The sequence below is a fragment of the Cricetulus griseus genome, chromosome 3, assembly GCF_003668045.3.
Source record: "Cricetulus griseus strain 17A/GY chromosome 3, alternate assembly CriGri-PICRH-1.0, whole genome shotgun sequence".
NCBI classification, from domain to species: Eukaryota; Metazoa; Chordata; class Mammalia; order Rodentia; family Cricetidae; genus Cricetulus; species Cricetulus griseus.
In genome coordinates, this window is record NC_048596.1 from 253,508,229 (window position 1) to 253,534,045 (window position 25,817).

Below are 25,817 nucleotides of genomic sequence, written 5' to 3' on the forward strand. Positions count from 1 at the left end.
CTTCCAGCCCCCTTTGCATCTTTTAAAAGGGTGACTTACAGAAAAGCATAATAAGATCACAAACAGTAATACATAGATGTAGACTACCACACCTCCTTTTTTTTTTTTTTAAACAAAAAGTAAAAATAAAAGTTTGAGACAGGGCTTCATCATGTAGCCCTGGCTGGCTTGAACCTCAATATGTAGACTAGGTTAGCTTCAAACTCAGAGATCCAGCTGTCTGTACCTCCTTTTTACTGGTATTAAAGGCACCACCACACCCAGCGAGGATTTTATACAGTCTACGGTACTCCTTTCCCGTTTCTGTCTGCTGCAACTCACCTTTAAGGGATGCCCACCACCATTTTATGGGAACAAAATGCGTGCTTCCCAGCTTACAGCTATATCAGCAACGAGATAGCTCTTAAGCAAGTACTTTGGGTGACAGGCTTTTAGGTGAAAATAACGGGGCAACGGAGAGAAACCCTTTTATTTGCATTTTCTTGAGCTGCCTTCTGAGTTGAACTTTTTTGTCCACCTGTGTAGCTAGCGGCTTGCGTTTTTCCGGCCGAGGTCCTTTCTCCAGTTTTCTAGTCACGTTTGGGGTGTTTCCACTTCGTTTCTGTTTTAATACAAATAATTCCCCCTGACTATAGCATCTCTCTGTTTCCGCACCCAGAAGGCCAAAATCCTGGAAAGCCAAGTTCCCAAGTTCCTCTCCGCTTTTGCACTACTCGAAGGGCGGAAGACGGCTGTTTCAGGCACTGAGCAGGCGTGCGCACGCGCACCAAGCCTGTCCAAGCAACGCCTCTGAAAGGCCATTCCCAGGGACCGAACCAGAGGAAAGGCCCGGTTAGTGGCAGGGAACTACATTTCCCAAAGTGCAATGCGAGAAATTGCCGGCGGCGATTGGGGCAAACGGTTGCGGACTAGTCCGCCCGCTTTGGACTACACTTCCCGACACGACGCGCGAGGCGTTGCCAGCTGCCGGCCGAGGGCGGGTTGACGCGGGAGCTCGGGAAGTGAGGCATGAGCGGCGCCCTCCCTCGGCCCGCGCGCGTCCTGCTGCCTCCCCGCGCGAGGGTCGCGCGGCACGGGGCCTAGCGGCGGGCATCGGCGTTCACAGGGGCAGGTGCACCCGCGCGGGCGCCGGGGAGGGCAGCGGCCACCATGGAGGTGAGCGGGCCGGAAGACGACCCCTTCCTGTCGCAGCTGCACCAGGTGCAGTGCCCCGTGTGCCAGCAGATGATGCCCGCCGCGCACATCAACTCGCACCTGGACCGCTGCCTGCTGCTGCACCCCGCGGGGCACGCGGAACCAGCGGCCGGCTCGCACCGCGCCGGGGAACGGGCCAAGGGGCCCTCGCCTCCCGGCGCCAAGCGGCGTCGGCTGTCGGAGAGCTCGGCGCTGAAGCAGCCCGCCACCCCGACGGCGGCCGAGAGCAGCGAGGGTGAGGGCGAGGAGGGCGACGACGGCGGCGAGACCGAGAGCCGTGAGAGCTACGACGCACCGCCCACGCCCAGCGGCGCGCGCCTCATCCCGGACTTCCCGGTGGCCCGCTCCAGCAGCCCGGCTCGGAAGGGCTTGGGGAAGAGGCCGGCGGCCGCCGCCGCGGCGGGCAGTGCCTCTCCGCGCAGCTGGGACGAGGCGGAGGCTCAGGAGGAGGAGGAGGCGGGGGTGGACGGCGATGGCGACGCGGACGTGGACGGCGAGGAGGACCCCGGGCACTGGGACGCGGACTCCGCCGATGCATCGTTCGGAGTCAGCGCGGGCCGCTCGCATCCCCGGGCGCTGGCAGCCGAGGAGATCCGACAGATGCTGGAGGGCAAGCCGCTGGCAGACAAGATGCGCCCCGACACGCTGCAGGACTACATCGGGCAGAGTAGGGCCGTGGGGCAGGAGACTCTGCTCCGCTCGCTGCTGGAGACCAACGAGATCCCTTCGGTCATCCTGTGGGGCCCGCCAGGCTGCGGCAAGGTGAGTGCCACTCTTGCCTAGGGCCGGGTGCGGTCCTCAGAATTCCCGACCCCTCCTCGGGAGAGGGAAGCCTGGGGGCGCGGTCCCGGTGCGTGAGCCGAGTTTGTAATGAGGAAGCTAGTATGTCATTCCCCTAGTTTCCCAAGACCTCCTTGTTGGGCGTTTTCCAAAGGAAAATGCCTGAATTTCTTGGTTTATGTGCAGATGTGAACTGAGTTTCCAGCTATCTTTGTTCCTACGTACCACCATGTCCCTGATTTTTTTAGTGACCTAATTCCAAGCAAGGGGCATGCTGCAAAAATTGGGGAAGAAACATTTTGTACATTCCATTTGTTGTGGAAAAGTAATTAAATTTTTGTCTGTTATACTTCCTTTCCTTTCCACTAGTTAGTTTATTCTAACTGGTTTTTTGAACTAATAGAAATCTCCCTTTCTGTGCATCGTTTCAACAGGCATTTTCATAACTTTCTCATATTGGCTTCCACTTGAGAAAAGCATTAATGCTGTAGTGTCCTGTTCTGTGTGTCATCTTACCACAGCCAGAAGAGATTGTCCAGGATGTTATGGGTTTAGCGAACAGGTCACTGGAAGAAATGTGATAAATTGACAATTCTGTTTATAGGTTGCCCCATCCATAGGACAATAAAGAATGAACTCAGGATTGTATTGCAAAGAAGGCTTCTTGATTTGAGGTTCAGGCTGCCTCATATACAAGCACATTTGTCATGTTTACCCTGTTTTTCTTTGCAGCTCATCTCTCAGCCACACCTCTTTATTTTTCTGCAATACATCATTCCTATTGTGCCTCCTTGTACTCATGTTCTTTCTGGTCAAGCATAAATCCTATGTACCCCAGCTAAAAAAATTTGTAAGCCCTGGCCCTTGCACTCTACTCCATCATTGAGCTACTGCCCACTCCCCCACCCTCCAAAATAACATGTTAATTGTTTAGTTGTTGATATCTTGCCAACCCCTCCCAGATTTGGTGCTTACTCTGTTTAGGGGCTAGGTCAGTAGCATTGGTAGTAATTCTGACATTTGTGTGACAATATGAGAGTGAGCATTCAGCTATTGATGCTTGTAGGCTTTGAAAGGTCCCCAGGGAGATGAGTGGTGAGTCATGGGGGATTGAATGCAAGAGATTTACTGGGCTAAGTCTGCTCTGTTAGGCAGTTGGTGATGGTCACAAGCCTATATGACAGGGGAGCCTAATTCCAAAAGGCACAGGTAAGCTGGGATTTGTTACCAAGCAGCCAGTATCGAATGGCACTCAACTGTACCAACTTTCAGAAAATAAAGTGCTACCTTTCACTTAAGGAATAGTTTGTCATTCAGTAAGCAACCTTGCCTTTTTCTTCATTCCCATTTTAAATACTGAATTGCTAACAGTAGTGTTATGTTAGTTATGGCAAATACATATTTATTGAGCACCCATTAAGTGCCAGGTACTGAATTAAGAGATTTTTCTTCTTCAGTCTTTCCTTTGTTTACTGGTGAGTAGTAATAAGACCAAATTGTTGCTTGTAATTTCCTTCTAGAGTGGACTTCAGAAATGGCACGTAGCCATCTCCACACGCTAGCTGCTTATCATCCCCCCTCAGAAGCTGTTCATTTTATTTTTCTCAGCTAATCTGCTGGCTTCCCATTTGAGCTTGGTTCAGGGATCAGCTCTTATCCTAGGGCCTTCAACATTATACTCTTGGCCAAAGGAGAAAGAATTTTCTCTTTGGTGAGAGGTCACAGCTGTCACCCTGGCTTTGCTAAATCAAGACTGCTATTCTTTATCGGGATTCATAAGATCTTAAAGAGTCTACCAAAAAAGAATCAAAAGGAGTTAGGGGGGTGGGGTGGTAATCAGAATTAACTATCTTCCTATTTTTTTTTGTAATGTTTTTAAAATTCTATACTCTCTATGTTTCAGCATTCTGTGTTCAGTGTATTTGGTTAAATAGTTATGATGCTGCTTGTGGTACCTGTGCATGCTGCCCAGTCTGTCTGATGAGGTTTTCAAACTTTGTCTATCATCTTCTTTAAGACCACTTTGGCTCACATCATAGCCAACAACAGCAAGAAGCACAGCATAAGGTTTGTGACATTGTCTGCAACAAATGCCAAGACCAATGACGTGCGAGATGTCATAAAGCAGGCTCAGAATGAAAAGAGCTTTTTCAAAAGGAAAACCATCCTTTTTATTGATGAGATTCATCGGTTCAATAAATCTCAGCAGGTATATTAACTTTTTACTACTCTTTAGATATTATGTGCATAAAATAGGATACATAGAATTTAAGACCACTTTGAAAAGTATAAAGCAGTATACAAATGCAACAATGTTAACTCTTCTCACGATCCTTCAGGCATATATGTATAAAGTATTTTTAGATGGCAAGAGAATGCTTTCTCCCTCTGATAAATGAAATGATTGCTCTATCTCTGGGCTTCCCATGTAAGAAAAAGATCTTTTGATCCAGTTTCCAACTTTTAGAACTTTTCATCTAAAAGGATATTGTGACCAGTTGAACTCAATCTACAGATCATTTTAAGGCTAGGGTATAAAGCACTGATCAAACTTATGAAAACTCTGGATTCTAGCTCTTACCACCACCAACAACCTCCCTCTCCCCCCTCCACACACACACACTTACACACAAACTCATGGTTTTATTTCTCCTCAGTATTTTTAAGTTTAAACTTATTTCTGTTTTCTGTGCCTTCTAGCTCTTGTCAAGATAAATATTGTAAAATAATCTAAATATTTAAAGGCCTGTATAAATAAGATGATACAGTTTGTTTTTATATAAAGCTTCATTTTGAATTACCCAAATAGAAAAAAAAAAATCGCTTTTTAGGCATACTTTTCCCTTTGATTTACATTGTTGCAGCTTTTTAACTGCAGGTAGGAATTGAATCTTTTTGAGTAAAAACAACACATTAGAGGTCTGCCTGATGTTGACTTCAAGGTCTCATATGGGACCATTGACTTGGCATTTCCCTTTTAGACAGTGTCTGGTGGTTGTATACTCAATAGTATGTTAAGAACAGTAACAGGATGATTGAATACTTGTAGGGGAAGACCATTTTAAAATTACTAACACTGGTCTTCTGTAAAAAGCTGGTGTGCAGGTGTGCACACTGTGTACCAGTTCAGCATTGGGTAGAAGGTATTTTTCTAAGCAAAGCAGTTTATGTTGAAATTGTTGGAATTGTACTTATAGGTAGGTATTCTACCATACTCTTCCAGCAAGAGACCAGGTTAGATACTGCACCCAAAAGTTGAGCTTTACATATACTAATTTCAAGAAGGATACTCTTGAAATTGATCTGCAGTATCTGATGAGTATACTGAAAAGGTAAAGTTAGGAAAATGAAAGAGTGGATAGACAACTTACGTAGGATTCTGTACATGACTGTTGAGTAGAATCACTGTCTTCTCTTTTCCTCCCATGATTAGGACACTTTCCTTCCTCACGTGGAATGTGGGACGATCACACTGATTGGTGCAACCACGGAGAACCCTTCCTTCCAGGTCAATGCTGCTCTTCTAAGCCGATGTCGGGTGATTGTTCTTGAGAAGCTTCCAGTAGAGGCAATGGTGACTATTTTAATGAGAGCTATCAACTCACTGGGAATCCATGTCCTAGACTCTAGCCGTCCTACTGACCCTCTGAGCCACAGCAGCAACTGCAGCTCTGAGTAAGTAGATTGTGTGCAGCTCCTGGACGCCCACACCTCCCTGAGAATCTCTTGGCAGAGGGCCAGAGGGCTGGGCCTCAGCCAGTGGAGGGGTGGTGGCAGAGAAGAACTGTCCATCTGCCTGTAAGGAAAATAAAGGAGGAAAGTGTTAATCCTGCCCTCAAGACCTCCCTCAGGTTCCCTTCTTAGGTGCATCTTGTGGCTAATAGGTGTGTCTACATCTCTTTGAGCTTTAATGTTGCCTTGTTATTGTAGTTACTGGGCATTTGCTTTTATGCTTCATGCTGTTTCCTCATTCACTTGTTTTAAAGGTTTAGAAAGACTATAGGAAGCCTTATTTTAAATAGAGGAAGTAGATACTTATTCTAGAATTAATTTATAAATCTTTGGAGATTTGCATTAGATTCTGATTTCTTTTTGTTCCACAGTGTGTTTCTCAAAGTATTGGGGGAAAGTTAATATAACTGTAATCATACAAGGGCTTAAAACATTTTTCATACTCCAAAACTCATTTCCATGAAAATAAAGAAGTTAATTGAAAGTGACAAACAAGAGGCTGTCTCAATCCTTTTGTTCCTTAGCTCTTCGTCATGCCACCCTGTAGCATTTGTCATGGTTAATCCATTTGATTTCTTGGGTCAGAGGTTTCCCTTTATTGTTAGGAATGTTCTTCAGAAGTCATTTGTTCGCTTGCTGGCTGAAACAATGCAGTGGCACAGTGTGGTCCGAGGAAAGACTGTTGCCCACCTCCTCATTCTGTGGGCCAGACAGCTGCTTGCTCCAAGGCCAAGTTGTGGGGCCACTCTTCAGTGAGGGTTAAAGTTCTCGGGTTTTGGATTTCAACAGTTCTCCCTCTGTCTAGATTCTCCCATTAGATCTTGTAGGAAGAATATCACATGAAAACGTTGAAGTATTTGGCCAAGGAACCCTGGGCAGAATGAGGTTGCTTTTCTATTAGAGTACAGTAGTGTCGTGATGGAATGGCCATTAGGATGTGGCCAGAAAAAAGTGTAGGGCCTGCTGTTACCTGCCCATTGTGCTCATATCAGAAGCCCTTGTGGGCTGGGGCTTTGGTAGTTCTCAGGTCATTGTATCTAGTATAGTCTTCTCTCAGTTCCTAAGAGGGGATTGGTTCCAGGACTCTTCACAAATAATATGCAGGCACTTATATATACTTTATGTAAAAAGATGCAGTCTGCATTAAATTTATACATTCTCCCATTCCCACATACTTTCAATTCTGATTAGATTGTTTTAAATTTTTAAATTTTTTTTTTGCAGTTAACTCAATACCCTGCTTATGACAGACAAATGCTACACCACTGAGCTATGCTTCCACCCTCCCTAGATTATAATGCCCAATACAATATAAATGCTATATGAATAGGTGTTGTCCTCTATTGTTTAGGGACTAGTGACAAGGGAGAAAGATTTGTACATGTTTAGTAAAATGCAATAAATAAAATGATCTTTTTCAGTCAAAGATTGATTGAATTTGAGGATACAGAGAATCCATGGACCAACTGTAGACTCATGTCAGCATGTGGTAAAGGCAAATTGAAAAGGGAAAAGGAAAGGAAAGGAAAGAAAATTACCTAAGCTGTAGGTATTATCTTATGTGCTGGTTGTTGTAATGTATATGCAATTTTATGTCCTGCTTATTCAGGGTCCTTTGTGTGTCGTTTCATGGGTCTGAATCATCCAAGTTCTCCCAGACTTCCCACTCACTGCTTTTCCATGATTGAAATGAAGTCAGTAGAACTGTGGAGCCATCCTCCATGAGAAGGGTTTCTGTGCTTTAAGAGATTTCTATGTGATCTGCAGGCACATGTAGTGTGAGCAGATCCAGCAGAAGAATTCAGATTTCATATAGTTACTAAACTGGGAGTCAGATACTGAATAAATCAGCCACTCATGACCTGCTAAAATTGTATTACAGTCAGTACAAACCTCCCGTATCTGACATGTCTTACATTTCCTCAATTATTGGTTTAGATTTGATCCCAGTTATGGCTTCTTTTCATTCTTGCTTGTTTCTGTCCTTCACCTTCTTGGGAATGTTAAAAAAAACAGGAGGTTGTCCTTGTTTATATTCACAGAATCCTGCCAAGCATATTTTACATCCTTGGTGATTGGTTAGGTCATGAGTAAATCCCACCTTTTAATATGAGAGAGTTTATTCTTTGCTCTTCATGGGAGATAATTGCCCAGGTATGAGAACCTTTTGCTTTAATAAAAATATTCCTTTTTATCTTCTACAAGCACAGTAAGTTATTAGCTGTAGTTGGATGTTTCTCTTCCAAATAACCATATCCCAAATAACCACTCAGAGGCTTAGTATTACTTATAAATGCTCAGCCAATAGCGCAGGCTTATTACTAACTAGCTTTTACATTTTAAATTAACCCATATTCCTTATTTATACTCTGCCCTGGCAGTACCTTTATTAGCATGGCACATGAATATCTACTGCTGGTGACTCCTCTGACCACACCCTGTTCCTTCCCAAATTCTCTTTGTGTCAGGCTGTCTGACCCAATCAGCCCAGCTATCAGCCAGTCAGCTTTTTTTTTTAACAATGAGAGCAATGCACATTTACAGTGTACAAAGATTGTTCCATAGCAGTTAGCCTTAGCTACAATAATTTACTGACTTGCTAGCATTTCTGACAAGAAGTTATATGTCATAGGTCACCGGAAAAGAAACACATTTTAGATGACTTCCTGAAAGAAGTAGCTACCACCTCAATTGCCAATAATTTTTTTTTTTTTTTTTAGTTTGCCAGAGAGTATTTTATTGCTGACATTGTTTACAGCAGTCAGCACATAGTCATAATAAAAGAGCAGACAGAGTTTAAATGATTTTGTTATTACTTGTTGGGTTCTCTGCAAGGTGTGTACCACTTTGTAGGCTGAATCTGAAGTTGACCTGCCTATTGGTAGCCTAGATAAGCCACTGAAGCCCCTATGTAATAAATAGTCCTCTGTACTTGACTCTCTCTATTTCCCAGAATACTTTTAAGCCCCTTTACAGCACTTACAGTTTTTAATTGCACGCTTGTTTGTGTACTTGTTTGATGTCTGCCTAACCACATTGCAGTCACTGTGAATTAGTGGCTCTTGTGCCTTATCACCCAACAGCATACTTTACAGTGTACTTGGTACAATTTTGTAAGATTGTGTTTTAAACCTGTGCAGTTTGTGTGTGTGCATGTGGGGGGAGGGAGTGAAGAGGGGGAGAGAGAGAAAGAGAGAGAGAGAGAGAGAGAGAACAAATGTATCCCATTGCGTTTGTAACTTTCAGGTTCTTTCCTTTTACTGTCAGATCTGGGGATCAAACTCCGTAGTCAGGCATACAGCAAACACATCTCCCTGAGCCATCTCTATGGCCCCCAACTATTTTTAATAAATGAATGAGATTGTTCAATTAGCAGTGGCCATGCTGATGAGAACAACTGTCAATTTCACAAAAATGGAGCTGGGATAATGCTCCCCCTCCCTTCCATCAGCTTACTCACTCTTAAATAAAACCATGAGAGGTCAAAGTTTCTGCAGCAGTTGTCCGGTGATGAGAACTACAGGGCCACCCTCCCCCCTTTTTTAGTAATATAGGTAAGAAAGCTGACCAAGACTGCTTAATGACTCCAGTACTGGAACCATGAGAATAAAGTATGTGTTGCCTTTCAGTTAATTGTGTATAAAATTTTCCTTTCAAATCTCTGTTAACTGATGTCAGCTGTGTGTTCATTCTTACACATAGTAATCAGATTTGGTTACACTGATAAAGCTAGAAGAGAAGACTCTGACCCCAGTCATTGATTCCTCTCTGGGAGAGTGGGTGTGCATTGTGTTGATGTGTTGTATTTTGGTGCTCTAGATTGAAACTGGAACTTGCACAGAGAAATTCTAGAATGTTGAAGGCTGTGTGTGAGATGATGGGTATGGCATCTAGGACTACTTTGGGTGTTATTTCTCCACTTGACTGTATTTGTAAAATAGAGTTCTCTCACACTGTATATATGTGCATCTCTATTACAGGAGGACAAAAGTATTCAGTTTCTTGGCTTGTTTTGATGCTGGGGTTCACACCCAGGTCCTTCACAAGATTAGCCACTAAGATCCACCCATCTCTATCCCCGCCCGCGTGCTCTTTAAATAAATAAATAAATAAATAAATAAATAAATAAATTCCTTAGGCCTTTAATCTCAGAATTCCTGAAGCATTGAAAGTCCTGCATATGCTAGATATTGGCTGAGTGCTGAAAAGTGCATTCCTGTGTCTGTAGTGAGCATGCAGTGTGATCGAAGTCAGATGAGCAAAGGGCTCCAGTTATGGTCATGTGTACAGGAGAGTTCCTTAAACTTTGTACACTAGTGACCCTTTTCATCCAAGAATTTGTAGACTCTGAGTGTATAAGACAGGTATCCAAATCAAACTTTGATTGGTGATAATTCATAATTTTTTAAATTTTGTTGTTTTTCTGTTTGTTTTTCTTGACAGGGTTTCTCTTTGTAGTCCTGGTTATCCTGGAACTCACTCTGTAGACTAGGTTAGCCTCAAATTTAGAGATTCCCCTTCCTCTGCAGTGCTGGGATTAAAGGGGTGTGACACTACACCTAGTTAAATTATTTTAAAACAGTTGCCTAGTGTGATTTTTGTCACTGAAGATGAAAGCTCGTTTGCTAATAATGAGATGAATGTATTTGTCTAAAACAAAACAAAGGATATAGTAATTGAAACTTACATGCTGAGTAATGACAGTAGAAAAATATGAAGTCATTGTTGTCTTGGGACTTGGGATGTAGCTTAATTGGTAAAGTGCTTTACTAGCATGCATGAGGTCCTAGGTTTGGTCCCCAGCACTGCAAAAATGGCATGATGACATATACCTATAATCCAGCACTCAGGAGGATGTGAAATTCAGAGTCATCCTAGGCTAGCTTGAGTTACATTTGACCCTATCTCAAAAAGGGAAAGAGGTTCTGTCTGCCTGCCTGCATCTGTCCGTCTGTCCGTCCGTCCATCCATCCATCCATCCATCCATCCATCCATCTATCTTTTGGTTTTTTGAGTCAGGGTCTTTTGTATCCAGGTTAGCCTTTAATGTAATCTGTAGTGATTTCTACTTCCCAAATGCTGGGATTACAAACATGTTTTGGATATAATGTGTTGAATAGCAAACACACTCTGATTCCATGATACAGAAAAATGAAATGTGCTGTGTGCTTCATTAATTTTGGAGGGGGGGGGGCAGGGCTAAGTATACTCTGTGGATGGTGATCTTGTACTCTAATGAGAGTACAAACTACTGCTATTATCCTACATTACCTGCCAATAAAGACTGAAGATCAAGGACTTGTGTATATGCAAAACACCTCTGAAGAAACAGTTGTTTGGGAACTAGGTAGAATGCATCTCCGTGGAGATGAAGAGGATGGCATGAAAAGCCAGAATTGCATGATTGTCTAGCTAGGCAGGGTTTTAAGAGCAGGATGGAAGGTGAACAGGGTGCTTGTCCTTGTATAGGCTGCTGTGTCTAAGTAATGGCTCTTGTCTATAGTCCAGGAATTCTAAGCAAGGTAGCCTCATGGACCCCAAGCAAGAGAGCTATAAATGTTGTTTACTCCCCCTCTCACACCCCCACACCTGCTAACAGGACCTCATTTCTACCACTCTCTCTCAATAGTTTTTTTTTTTTAATTTTTTAAAAATTTTGTTTGCCTCTGACATGTTTTCAACCATTCAAATAGCAAAAGAAAGATAGTCAAACACTGCAGTAGAAGATACTAACTAGAGTAAATTATGAGTATAGAATACATTGTATCTTCTTTTTAAAATACATTTTTAATTATTAGAATTGTATTGCTTTACCCCTTCTCTTCCTCCCTGCAGCCCCTCCCTCCCAGAGGCTAATTCTTCTTCTCCAGCAGTCATTAGTTGTCTATAGTTTTTGGTCTAGGGGTGGGACCCTGTGAAATTTTCTCCCAGGTTAGCATGTCTGTTGATACTACCATTGACCAGGTCTTGTTTATGCAGCTGTTTCTAGAAGACATTGTTTCACAGCTAACTTAACTAGTGTTTCAGCCCTGGAAACAAACCTCCCTGCCCAAAGTGTTGCTCCCCAAGCCTAGATGCAGGAGCTATGATGTGGATGTATCTGTCCATTGGGGCTGGGCTCTGTGATCTGTTGATCTCTGCATTGTGTCCAGTTGTGGTTTTCTGTGATGGTTTCATTTGCTGTCAATAGAAGCTTCTTTGATGAGGCATGATAGCTGCCCTTGTTTGTAGGTATAAGGATAACATTTCAAATGTAGTAAGATATGCTGGTTTTGTAGTATATTGTCTTCTAAGATCTGTGGTCTCACTAGCCCCAGGAAGGGGGCTAGGTTTCCATCTATGGTTCACTAGCCCCAGGAAGGTTTCTAGTACCCGGCGTGATTTCCCTCCTGTTTAGTTGACCTTGAGTCCAGCTGTTGGCTACACCAATATGTGAGTGCCACTTGCTGCACCTTTGCGGGTATTTCAGCCCTGGCTTCTTTTTAGTACCAGCCTGTCTTTGCTTCTCCCATAAAGTCACAAGGAATTTCACTTGGCAGTCTCATCTGTCACCCTCCCCAACAAAAACCAAACAAACAAAAACAACTAATGTGGGGAAGAGTTCAGGCCTCTAGAAAAGAGGAGGGAGGGAGTTTTCTGTGTTTCTCTGCTAGGATCAAAGCTTGTTCTGTATGTAAGTGGAGAAGTTTGAACTAACTGTTTTACCTCTGTGGCTTGTTAACCAAGAATGTATTTTCCAATGCATTTGTTTAGCCATTTTTTCCTCATTACAGAAGCTTTTATCACCTTTTGTTGTTGTTGCTTGTTTGAAAAAAAAAAAAAAAAAAAAAAAAAAAAGACATCTCACTGTATTACCCTGGCTTCTTAGAACTTGCTGTGTAGGTCAGGCTGGCCTCCAACTCAGAGCTACTGCTTCTGCTGCCTAAAGTCATGGGCGACCACATTTGGCTGTACTATTTATTTTTAATTATTTTGTTTTACATTTATTTTGTGTGTGGGTTTTAGTGCATGCATGCCATGAAGTGTATGTGGAGGTCAAAGGACAACTTACATCATCTCTGCTTTCACCATGTGGGTTCTAGGAATTGAATTTAGGCTTAAGCAGCAAATGCCTTTACTCACTAAGACATCCTACCAACCCGTTTATTACTTCATAATGGCATATAACTTACTATTCATTATTTTATTCTAGGATGGCTATGAAATTTTGGTCAGCCTTTTCCCTAAGTAGATTTTACTCTCAATTCTATAACTTTTGAAATTTCTTTCCAAATTGAAGTGAGTCCTCTTCCGCCCCCACCCCCTCGAGCGTGGGTGGGTGGGTGGGTGTGTGTGTGTGTGTGTGTGTGTGTGTGTGTGTGTGTGTGTGTGTGTGTGTGTAGAACAAAAGGCAATTTCTGGGTGTCAGTTCTCTCCTTCATGTGAGAGAACTCTCAGACCATTTGGCTTGGTAGCAAGCACATTTGCCCACTAAGCTATTTCACTGGCTCCTATTTTATCATTCTTAGTATAAATTGTCTCCTTGTCTCATTCAATCACAGGTTGTTTTAATTTTTAGAAGATTTTTGTTATTAATGTGTCTCTGCATGTGCTTGTACAGTGTGTGTGTATATGCAGGTGCTGTAAGAGGCCAGAACCAGGTGTTGGACCCCCTCAGAGCAGGAATTAAAGGCTTTAAGGAGTTGCAAGCTGCACCACGTTGGTTCTAGGAACCAAACTCAGGTCCTCTGCAAGAGTACTACATGCTCTTGGCCACTGAGTCATCTCTCTAACCCCTAAGTATTTATTTGTGTGCGTGCGTGCGTGCGTGTGTATCATGGAGCTCCTCCTTTAGATAGGTCCTCAGAATTGAACTCAGGTCTCCAGGCTTGCACACACACCATCCACCTTTACCTGCAGAGCTATCTCACTGCTCCCAGAGTATTTTAATACACTTAATGTTATCATTACTCTTCCAAGCTTATAAAAGCAGGAGTTCAGATGAAGCTAAGTGGTGGGTAGCACCTTAGAACTTTCTGCACAGTATTCTTCAGAGGAGATTTTCATTTTGTGATTTGCTTGTGAGCATTGAGTACTATCAACATAGCCCCTGAACAGAGTTGCTGACAGTTTTATCCTGCTTTTTAAATACTCTGGAGAGATGGGTGACATTGTCAATGTGAATCATATCTAAAAGGTTGAAGAAGTGATGACTCTTGTGACTGCAAACTGCAATAGCAGATGGCCTGTACTTTAGAACCTGGGGTCGTGCTCTTGCCTGTAGTGACAGCTACCTAGATGAGCCCCACAGGCAAGCTCTGGGTTCAAGCTCTATCAGATAGCAATTGAGGAATATATCAGATATCAGCCTGAGGCTTCCACATGCACCAACACACGTGTCCACACACATACAATTTGGTTAAAAGTTTAAATGTCTAAGGAAGGGCCCTGATTTTCCCAAGAGAATACACCCATGTTCACTCTTGAAGCCCTAGTCAGTGTGCTGTTTGTAAATCTCTGAAACAATAAAGGACACACTCATGGAAGGCACATATACCACAGTGCTAATTTTAAAGTAGTCCGGCAATGTGTGGTTTACTATCTTTTTGACTTTTTGTAGGTTTAATATGTGCATTTGCTGTGGAAGTGAAGAATGTAAAACTATACAGAATGATCCCAGTTTTGTTTTAAACATTGGCTATACTTAATATGGCTGGTTCAGTCATAAAGGAAAATTAACAAATGAATGTGGTTGTTATCTCTATGGAAACAGAAATTTTGGTTTCTAATTTTTGTTTTTTAAAGAAATGAGTGTTTGGCCATAAAATGGTTAGAAAGCTAAATTAACCCACTCATTACCCAAGCACTGAATGCCTGTTAGCTACCAGGCATTGGAATCCCAACAGAAGGATAGATCTCTACCTCTGCTGTCTTTGTAGGATACTAGAAGTAATTTCAAAAATTGACATTCTCTAATATGACATTCAGTGTTTTGGGGGGATGCTGAGATGAAAATAGTGATCAACAGCACACCTCATGGTTTAGGGCTCCCACTTTTTGACTTGCTAAGAAGATTTCCTAGGAGATGGAAGGCATTGTTTTTATTAGTTCCAAGGCAGAAAGGGGGTATTTAGGCAATTTTGTTCTTCCCATCCCCTTCTTCCTTGGCATGCCCTTCTCTCTCAGACACAGTTGGGCTGCACCCCTCTGATTCCAGTCCTTGCTTTACATGTTCTCTTTAGTGTGTGTCTTCTGATTTTCTTTTAATTCATCTTCCAGAAAGTCCCACCTCTAGCTGAGAAATGTTTCCTAGGCTTGACAGATGGTAAGAGTGTAGTCTAGATGTATGTTGACTATCCTGGTGATGTGTCCCCTGGTTGGAGCCGCCTTTGAAAGGAAGAAGGTCAGTCACTATAGGCTCTGGGACTCAGGTGGTCCTTAAGAGTAGGAAAAGAAAGTAGTGTTACAAAGCTACATGACGAGAACTGTAGTGTCCTTACTTTTTTTGTCAACTTAATACACTAGAGTCGTTTGGGAAGAGGGATGGAGAGAGTCCCTGCCTCTAGGTAATGTTTCAGATTTTATTGATTAATGATTGATGCGGGAGGGCCCAGCCCATGGGAGGCAATGCCACCCTTGGGCTAGTAGTCCTAAGTTGTATAAGAAAGCAGGCTGAGGAAATCGTGGAGAGCAAGCCAATAAGCAGTGATCCTCCATGGCCTCTGTTTCAGTTCCTGCCTTGAGTTCCTGTTCTTAATTCCCTTAAATATGAGATGAAATAAACCCTTTTGTTTTCAAGTTGCATTTGATGATGGTGTGTAATCCCAGCAATAGAAACCCTAAGACACGTAATGAATAACTAGAAATCTGAGACACCTTTGGTAAAGAAAAGAGTGTCATATTTTTAAAAATTATTTGTATTACTATATAAAGGATTAAGTTTCATAATAGCTTTTTTCAAGTAAATTTTGGTAAGTTTTTTGTTGTTTCTAGTTCTATCTCCCTCCTGTGAGGCTGTTTTTAAAACATTAAACACAAATCTTCCTGTGAGTGAAATGGAGATTGCAAGTCACTTCTGAGGGTGGGTAGGTAGTAACTCACTATGCTACAAGAGCAGATAAGCGGGATCCCTCTTCTCCTGGAAGATCCTTTCTCAGCCCTGCCTAGTTCCCTGTGCACTGTTTTCCAGGTAGCTAGTTTGAACAGCTGTGGTCAGGACTTACTGTTACTATAAATAATTTCAACCAAAGATGGGAAATGACAAGAATGAACTGTAAATTTTAAAAAAGCATATTTTTCCTTCAAAAAAGTACAACTAGTTACTCAATCAGAAATATCATAAATAATAAAATGTGTTAGATGGCTAACTAGATTGGGAAGAGAAAATCTACTAAATCAGGCTTGAAAAGTAATCATAGTTTGACTTTCCTTATGAATGTCTGAACTTAGAAGTGTGATTGTGTTCAGAGCGAATGACAGAACCGTGTAGTGTAATCCCAGCACTGGGAGTCAGGTGGGCAGATTGCTGTAAGTTAAGGCTACAGTGGTCTACATAGAGAGACCCTGTTTTCTCCCAAAACAGAATAAAATATGTAAATGAATAAGTGTTAGTATTAATTCCAGTCCTAACAGGTTATGTGGCTTACCCAAATTCTGGAAGAGTCTTCTAATCAGTTCCCAGGCTGCTCCTCACTACACTGGAAAGGTTTTGCGTGACTGGTACCCACAGAAAGTGACATGCTGCCATCCAAGAATGCCACAGCCAAAATTCCAAACACCTGTTCCTTGCCAGAGCAATTGAGATCCTTGTTTGTTTGTAAGATGAGGGATTTGGGTTTTCTGATTAGAGGCAGCTGCCTTTATCCTGTCTGGAGGGTGATCTTCGTATTCCTATGTCATCAGATGTGGTTTACCCTTGAAATAGCTTTCCATACACTGTTATGATGTGCTAGCATGTCTTGTAGTTTTCACTGTTCTATAGGTGAAAAACAGACAGCCCACTTGTCAATAGTGACTTTGCATAGCATCTGTGTCCTACCTTGTACAAACTTGTGTAAAGGAACTTGAACAGTGAAGTCTTCTATGGCTAATAAGATAGAATGTGATAGCCCCAGCTTGTGAGACAGAGTGAGATATCCTGTAACTCATGACTGGTAAAGTGTACTGACATACCTTCAGGACTTAGGAAATCTGGTCAGTTCTTAGTCTAAAAAATGCTTAGTTATCTAGGTTAACAATATGAATTCAGAACTAGAACGCTTATTAAAGTTAAAGTTTAATTAAGACTGAGGTGTGACTTGAATGCATTGGTGATGAACACTGGTTTCTATTGCAGGCCCTCTGTCTTCATAGAAGATAAAGCAGTGGACACTCTGGCTTACCTTAGTGATGGTGATGCACGGACTGGCTTGAATGGACTGCAGCTGGCAGTGCTGGCCAGGTTGAGCTCTAGGAAGATGTTCTGTAAGAAGAGTAGTCAAACCTATTCTCCTAGCCGAGTCCTGATCACCGAGAATGATGTGAAAGAAGGCCTACAACGGTCCCACATTTTATATGACCGAGCAGGTGAGGAATTGAAATAGGGCAACTGGAGAACCGCTGGGGCAAGCACGTGCCCACGGCTTATTTCCAGCCTCTAACTTTTAGTCAGTTCCAAAGCGTACCCCGGATTCTTAATTTAATCTGCATATTGTCATAGAAGTAAGCCCCACACACAGGACTGACCTTTCTGAAAATAGGCATAAAACAAGCTGCCCTGATAAGAATCAAGAAGACTTGGGAGTTTGAAATTGGAGGTTGTTAGATGTAGAGTTCCCCTTGCTGCCTGGTAGCACATGGTAGAACGTAGCAGTTTGAAAGCATGTGAATTCAGTTAACAGTGATTCTTGTGGTCATTTACAAAGTAAGTGAGTAAAGATTTACTGGTTTGTTTGAGAGTTAAAATCCTCCATTTTTAGTCTAAAAGATAAGTTTACAAAGATATCTGTAGTTTTGTTTTATAGTAGCCTCAAAATTTTTAATTTTTCATTGTGCACTAGGTATTTGCATAGAAATATGCTTATAGATGGCAGATATCCCAGCTCTTATTCAATCTGTAAGCTGAAAATGAATATCATAAACACAGCATATTTGCAACTTTTTATGAAAGGTAGAAATGAAGATTAGGCAGAACTCTATTCTAGAACATTTGTCCATGTCTTTAAAAGTCCTACTAGAAAAAGAGGTTGATGATTGCAACTTCCAGGTCTCTCATTTACTATGCCTCTATTCTGGTATTTCTTGATGGTGAGAGTTCTCCTTACTGGCTAGAGGATTGGGGAGGGACTGGAGAATGACTTTGGTCCTGGCCACTCCTTCTCACAAGTGAGCTGGCTTGTTGCACATCCTGAGTGACCAAAGCACTCCTAGCCAATAGTACTGTGTGGTGAAAATAGCGCTAGCACATATTGCGAGCACCCCATCCCACCTGTGTTGTCTTGGATGTGGCCTCAGCCAGGAGACTTTTCACATGCTCTCCTTTGAATGTCTTGTCAGTCCTTGAAAAGCCTGAGAAGTAAAACATCTAGGCATAGCTCTGTTTTTTGCTTTTAGCCAAATACTAACATGAGATGAGAACAAGCCAAACACTTTTCAGAAGTGAACAAATGCTCATGCCTTTTCCTGGAGGCTCGATGGCAATGACCTTCATCTTCCATTTTGAGTGTCCCAGAAGAGCCTTTCCTTTGACTGGACCATCTTTTACATTTATCAGATCACTGGTTAAAAGCCATAAAATGTTTTACAGTTTTTTTCTTTTTTAGATTTTTCAGAACAACCTTAGAAGGTAGCTTATTAGTATTATTCCTACTTTATAGAAAACTCAGTTCACAAAGCATGTGATCCTCAAATCCAATTTTATTTACTTCCCAAGATGTGCTTTCTCACTGCCTGCATGTGCCTCTGCGACGCCTCCTGGGAGAGTCACTAACGTCACCCCACCTAGACTGTGTCACTGAGAGGAGTTATTCTTGGAGGTGTTCAGCCCTACGGAGCTGTGTATGAGGGATCATTGTCTTTCTAGCTCTTTGCTGTCCCACGAGGAGCTGAAGGCAGTGGAAGCTATGTGGTAGCACAGCCTTGAGGACTCCATCCATGATGCTCTTCTAATACCAGTGTGCTCATACATGCCCATGCCAGCATGTCTGCTCCACAGGGGATTTTCAGACACACGTAAATATAATTTACATTCTCAAGAAATATGCTTTTACAGGTTGCTCCATAAGTAAGAACTGTAGAGTCATTGCCCTGGAAATGTATTAGCTTAGACTCTTGGGGCTTTTTTATAACCAATGAGGCAAAACAAAAACAAACAAACAAACCCTATTATTAGAGGGCTTTTTAGTTATTTTTTTAATGTCACAAACAACACAGTTGCCCACTAGTAGGATCCAGTAAATAGTTCAAGTGTCTCTACATCAGAGTGAAAGAATTTGACTGCTAACAAATGGTCTGCCCTGAATTGACCTCAGGCTTTTAGATTATTAATATGAAATTTCCAACTATCAAGCAGTATATAATAAAAGGAAAAGTAGAATTATTTCTAGTTTTAAGTTAGCAATTAACACTAATATGTATAGTTAGTTCTTCCGTAGTACTTGCTCTGTACAAGGCCTGTGTGTTTCAAACAACCCTATTTTGCCCATTGAGAACCCCGAAGCATAGAAAACTTGCCAAAGTCTTCATTGATAGTGAGTTTGAGTTTCAAGTCCAAACTTTCTCCGGCCAGAGCCTGTTCTTTGGATCACTGTACCAGCTGGATTACCTCTTGTGTTAACTCCGTAAAGATGAGTAGCCTGTGTTAGAGAGTATAGGATTGACAGATAAGTAATGGGCTAGAGGTGGTTGCTTATCCCTTCCCAGCCCTAGGCCCTGCCCTGTAGAGGGAGCAGGGTTTGGAGCACCCTCATCAGAGAGGTAGAGAAGGGGCCAAAGCCATATAGATCACCCAGGATACTTGGATCTAGGCAGGGTCCATGACTCACTTGACTGGAGAAGCCCCAGGTGGGGGGCACTGATTATTCATAAAAGTTTAGTAACTGGGCTCATGCCATTTCTGGCTTGAGTTGCCTTAGGAATTGGAGGTTTGGGGCCCTGCAATCAGCCTAGCAGCTATTTTCCCTTTGGCAGACTAGTTTCTTGTCTTTCTATTTGAAGACCAGATGTCATCTTAGCAGCTGCTGGGATTTGTTCTGGAGCCAGAGTTCTGTGCCCACCAGAACACAGTTGCATTGTTGTAGCTCATGATGACCACAAAACAGGTGCTTCTCTGTAAGGACTTAGGACTAGTGAGTGTTCTTTGCCGTCTCAGGTGTCCTGTCCTTAAATTTACATGAGAGGATGGTCAGAAAGGCACAAAAGGGCTAGAGAACACTGCTTATTTTTAACAACTGTTAGCTTTAGTTTCCTGTACTTAAATGTTTTTTCTAAAGTACATTTTGCTGATTTGCTTGTGAATTGAGGATTAAGGATGGACAGAGGCCAGGGTGAGGATGGAGCTACAATACTTGTAGGATAAGAACCGTTAGTTCATCTGCCAGTCTCCTGAGATCCTGCCTCACAAGTGTCCCCAGTCTGTTTCATGACCATGGGCTTCAGATACCAGGGTGTCAGCTGGCAATGTTATGGAGGAACAAATGGGCTTTAACAGCTGCTCCTGCCACTTTGCCTCCATTCCAATGCCTATGCCAGGCCCAGTTAGTTTTACTCAAATAGACTATGGGGGCAGAAGATGGAACCAGGACATGAGATTCTGTCAGTCCCACATCTCTTGTCTCTGACAATCCTCTGTGGTAGAGATCACTGCTGACAGTGCCTGTCCCCTCCCTTCCCTTTGCCATCTGTGTCTGTGTGTCCCCAGTGTCTACAGCCACTAGGAGTTTCTCCTTTGAACAAGCCTTTGCTATAAAACAGTCCTGGGGCCCTGAGTGAGGTCCTCTGGGGATAATCCAGGGTTCACCTCACTGAATACGGCTGGAGGGCAGCTATGATACCTGCCTTCCCCAACATACCTGGGACCTGTTTAGTGCTGCTTTGTATGTCAGGTAGGCACACAAGGCAGCCAAGTGACAGTGCTCTCTCTGGTGTCCAGGAGAAGAACACTACAACTGCATCTCTGCCCTACACAAGGCTATGCGTGGCTCTGACCAGAATGCCTCCCTCTACTGGCTGGCACGGATGCTTGAGGGAGGGGAGGACCCACTCTATGTAGCCAGGAGGCTTGTGAGGTTTGCCAGTGAGGACATTGGTAAGTGGAGGAGAGTCTGGGGCGGGGGTGGGGTGGGAGTAGGGGTTGTGAGAGGAGGTGTGTGGTTATTCTTGGACGAAGAATGTCATGTAATCATGCAGAATAGGCAGGAAAAGAAAGACATGTCATGAGCTCAGTGGTCTGTTTCTTCATATGCATGTCCTTTGCATAGTTACCATTTCTGTTTCTTCTTCGGGAATGACCTTTCAAGATCATTTAGAATAACGAAATACAAGAGATATTTTTTGGTTTGCTTTGCAGCCAGATAGTTCTTGAGGTAGAAATGGGAGATTCTGGACACCATTCAAGATGAAGATCAGGAAAGTTTTCCTCTTAATCTCGTAGACTTCATATTTTCATAAAAATCTTGTGAGTGCCTTCATGGCATTTGTATATTTATCCACAAGAGGCCATTTTTGACACTAACAATAACTCAATAAATATTTTTTGCTTAATGTGGTCAGATATCAGAGATAAATTGGTATAATTGTGCTGGGTGTTGTGTTCCTAAGTCTTCATACTGTAGTTGCTGGTGGCAGCAGCACAGACGGCAGTGGGCTGTGACTTAAACTTCTCTTGGTCTTTTTATGCATGGCAGGTCTGGCAGATCCGTCAGCATTAGCACAAGCAGTTGCTGCCTACCAAGGTTGTCACTTTATAGGCATGCCTGAATGTGAGGTAAGGTACCAGCTCAGTTCTTTGCAAATCTGTTTTGTTCTATGCCCTGTGCTTTATGGATCTGGATGTGAGTCCTGCCTTCATCACTGATGTGCTAGGCCCACTGAGCAAGCTGCTTAGCTTTTGAACTTTGTTATGTTGAATCTTAGCCTCCTAGAGAGATGAGAATTTCCCTATCAATGAGTTGTGGTTTGATTTTGTTTTTGTAACATTGGTGCTTAGACCCAGAACTCATGTGTGCTAGTCAAATGCTCCACCACTGTGCTATAGCCACAGCCCTGTTTTAGCTTTTTGAAACAGGGTCTTATAAGTTGTTCAAAATAGTCCTTAACCCATTCTCTAGCCCAGTCAAGCCTTGAACCTGAGGTCTTCCTGCCTCAGCCTCCTGAGTGACTGAGATTATAGGACTACACCAGAAATAAGACCATGCTTTCAAACTGTCCTCAGGTGTCCTGGGGCTCAGAAGTGTTCCAGACTTTCTGGGGACAGGAAATTGGGAGTTGACCTCCATGCAGGACCACTTTCCCAGTCATCTGTTTTATGAATCACTCCTTAAGAAATATTTCATTTAGTGAGATGTTCTTAGGTTAAATGAGAATCATTGATCTAGCTTCCCTCTTACCTCATAGGACTTTTTCTCCATTTGTTATTAATTGTCCAGACTAAGTGAAAAGAGGCGGGGCTATAGAAATGAATTTTAAAACAAACATGGGAATTGTCTTAGAATTAACTAGAAGAGATCATAAAATACTCTGGCATCTTTCCTGTGACATGCCTTTCTGTGTCCTAGGTGCTTCTGGCCCAGTGTGTGGTCTATTTTGCCAGAGCCCCCAAATCCATTGAGGTGTACAGTGCCTACAACAATGTGAAAGCCTGTCTTCGGAATCATCAGGGGCCCCTGCCTCCCGTACCCCTGCACCTGAGGAATGCACCCACCAGACTAATGAAGGATTTGGGCTATGGTAAAGGCTACAAATACAACCCCATGTACAGTGAGCCTGTGGACCAGGACTACCTGCCTGAGGAACTGAGAGGGGTTGACTTCTTTAAGCAGAGGCGGTGTTGACTTTTAGGCCATGACTAGGATGCCTGTACCTTGAGGAAGGCCAGAAGTCACTGGATCTTGGAGATGTTGCCTGGGAAAAGTTAAAACAGACCAACATTTTGTGCCAGATTTTAAGAGTTCCATAGATGGAGGTGGTTACTTCAACTAAATGTGTACCATTGAAATTGTGTTCATTTGCACTCTGTGCAATGATTATGCTTATGAAAATACCTGGCAGCTTTGTGCAATTAATTAATGTTATAAGGAATTATCTATTTTGTCATAGTATTTAAGTCATAATGTCATTTCAAAATTCTGTTCAGTAGGCTTTTTTTTCTTTTAAAAAATGTATATTCTGGGTAGTTCTGATTGGTAAAAGAAAACGTAATTGTGATTTAATACTGCATAGTGATTTGGGTATTTTTTTTATATGCAAAGGTCTTATGAGCCAATAAACTATTTCAAAGTACTCTTCAGCTCTTCAGTGTTCCTCCTCCTTGGGTTGGTGGCACCGGTGTCTGCCACCATTGCATTTCAAGAACTGGATAGATACTGTGAATGAGAAAACCCCAGAAGATTGGGAAGGCAAAAAATTAGGTTTTTTGTTTTTCATTCAGGATCTCCCTGTGTAGCCCAGGCTGCCCTTCAACTTGTAGTCCTCCCCACTCAGCTCCTCTGGTGCTGGCATTATTCAGGTGTATGCCACCACACCCAGCTCTTCTTTTTCTTTGTTAAGGACTGTACCTGTGTAGTTTTAAGTGGCCTGTGAAAGACTGTAGTACTTGTAGTTGGAGTTTTTCTTTGGGTCATCAGCCAGCTCCCAAATAAAGACACAGACTTATTACTAATTATGAATGCTTAGACTTAGCTTAGGCTTGTCCCACCAGCTCTTTTCAGTTAACCTGTTTCTATTCATCTATGTTTTTGCCTCAGGGCTTTTTACTTTTCTTTCATTCTGTATGTCCCACTTTCCTGCTTCCTCCATGTCTGTCTGTCTGGCCCCTGACATCTCCATGTTGTCTCCTTTTTTAAAAAATTTCTCTAAGCCTAAATTCTTCTTCCTACTTACTCTCCCTGTTTGGAAGTCCCACCCATACCTCCTCCCTTGCTGTTGGCTGTTCAGTTTTTTATTAGACCAATCAGGTGCCTTAGGCAGGCAGGGTGTGATAGCCACCTACGATCTAAGCACTTAGGAAACAGATGGGACTCCAAGGACAAAGCTGGCTAGCTTGACCAGAATTGGCAACTTCTGGGTTCAGTTGAGAGACCCTAAAGTAGAGAGTAACTAAGGAAGATATCTGATATCAACGTCATGTCTCCACATGTAAGTGTCTGCACAGCCACCACATGTACCCACACACATCACACAGGAGGGTGTGAAGGGGAATGGTGGAGAATACAACTGCTACCTTGGAGAAGACTCCCTGCACACCTCAGGGACTAGAGAAAATATCTGAACAATCAAATGGCCAGATGTAAACCACACATGCAAGTTGGTAGCTTCTTGGCTGCTAGTTGTTACAACCTATAACACACCCAGAGATATGTCACACCTTCAGCTGCAACCAAAACTGAACTTGTAACTAAGGAGGTCAGGAGGCAAAGCGTGCTAGGAACAGAAAGGTTGTGTGGTTCCTGAATGGGCCCTGCCTTTGATTTATTTTTGTATTTCCATCTTGCTTAGCATATAGAATGTGAAAGTACATACTTGCTAAATAAGAAAGTGAACGCATCATGTTTCCCTGGGGCCTATGTAGATGTAGTCCTCAAAGCTGTTCTTCAGTGAGAGTCAGGCTGAGACTGGAGCAAACTTCCTGAAGCTGCACCTCAACCCAGTCCACCTGCCCAGTGACCAATGCTGGCCAAGGTTGTGTTAGTGTTTATGATCAACATGATAGATAAAGTCACATCTTTAAACAGAACCTGTTTCGCTGATTACAAAAGCAGCATTTGATCACTGCAACATTTATGCAAAAAAGAAAGGTGGGGGGGGACAATTTGCCTCATTGGCAATTATAATGAATGGTGCACTATATGTTCTCTGGGTACTTTTCAAATGTATGTGTGCATGTGAAAGTTGGGACCCTACATCACCTGTTTCATGGCTTGATTTTTCTTATTTCATCTCATGATTTTCCACAACCTACAACAGTCTTCACAGGACTTTTGATGGCTGCAGTCAGAGCCACCAGGGGGCACACAGTTCATGTTCTGCACACCTCCAGCTGTGCCACCCACATAGGCTGTGACAGGATGGACAGCCTGCAAACTGGAGTTCGTAAGAAGAATAAAGACCTTTGCACACTCCCTGCCCAGCCTTGTCCTCTGTCCCCATTCCCAGAGTTCGTTGGCAGACCAGTCATCTATGTATACCTGGGCCATTTCATGGTCAAAGTTACCATCTTTATTTTATGTCTTCTTCATTCATCTGTAGAACTTAATGGCAGTGCAACCTCATCACTGAAGAATGAAATTCACAGGGTGTCACCTTGCAGCACCGAGCATCTTGTCTCAGCCTTTTGAGAGATGAAACACCCGTGTGTGTAATCATGACTGTCTACTATTTCTGATAATGACTTTTAAAACCTTACCACATTGCTGCTTTTGTCACACTATACTCTGCTGTTGTCTGGGAATCCACTTCTTCAATTTGTGAGACCCTGTCTCAAAATACACATGACCTGTCACGAAGCAAGCTGTGTAATTTGTATCCCAGTCAATGTAGTGTGTGTCTTGGCTGTAGCCACACCACAAGCACAAGTCAGGTGGGGTGTATGATGGAGCTAGGCCATGGGAATGTGGGAGCTTCGTTACAATCTCCTTCTGCCACCATATTTTTTAAATGTTTTATTATTTTTAATTACTCATATTTACATATCCCACTCCCCCATTCCCTCGCCCTCCCCTCCTCCCATGTTCCCTACCCAACCAATCCCCCCCCGACTCCTCTCCAGGGATAGTGAAGCCCTCTACCAAGGACCTTCAAAGTCTGTCATATCATTTGGGGAAGGGTCTAGACCCTCCTTGCTGTATCTGGGCTGCAGTAGTATCCCTTCATAGGGAATGGGCTCCCAAATCCATTTGTGCTCTAGGGATAAAGACTGGCTCCACTGTCAGAGGAGCCAT

At 42.9% G+C, this 25,817-nt stretch overlaps 1 protein-coding gene across 1 annotated transcript; it reads left to right on the forward strand.

Annotated features, from left to right (window-relative positions):
- The first annotated feature begins 962 nt into the window (after positions 1–962).
- Wrnip1 (WRN helicase interacting protein 1) lies at positions 963–23,160 on the forward strand. The gene is made up of 7 exons (XM_027409289.2): positions 963–1,956; positions 3,992–4,183; positions 5,408–5,649; positions 17,021–17,250; positions 20,813–20,968; positions 21,567–21,646; positions 22,437–23,160. Exons 1-7 carry the CDS (start codon positions 1,150–1,152, stop codon positions 22,710–22,712), a joined length of 1,983 nt encoding a protein of 660 aa, XP_027265090.1. The 5' UTR covers positions 963–1,149; the 3' UTR covers positions 22,713–23,160.
- The last annotated feature ends 2,657 nt before the right edge of the window (positions 23,161–25,817 follow it).

Excerpts from the sequence above, each read along its gene's own strand:
- Wrnip1 (XM_027409289.2), top strand. The coding sequence starts at position 1,150 with ATGGAGGTGAGCGGGCCGGAAGACGACCCCTTCCTGTCGCAGCTGCAC. Across the intron at positions 5,650-17,020 it reads AGCAGCAACTGCAGCTCTGA|GCCCTCTGTCTTCATAGAAG; the intron begins GTAAGTAGATTG and ends TTTCTATTGCAG. Across the intron at positions 17,251-20,812 it reads CATTTTATATGACCGAGCAG|GAGAAGAACACTACAACTGC; the intron begins GTGAGGAATTGA and ends TCTGGTGTCCAG.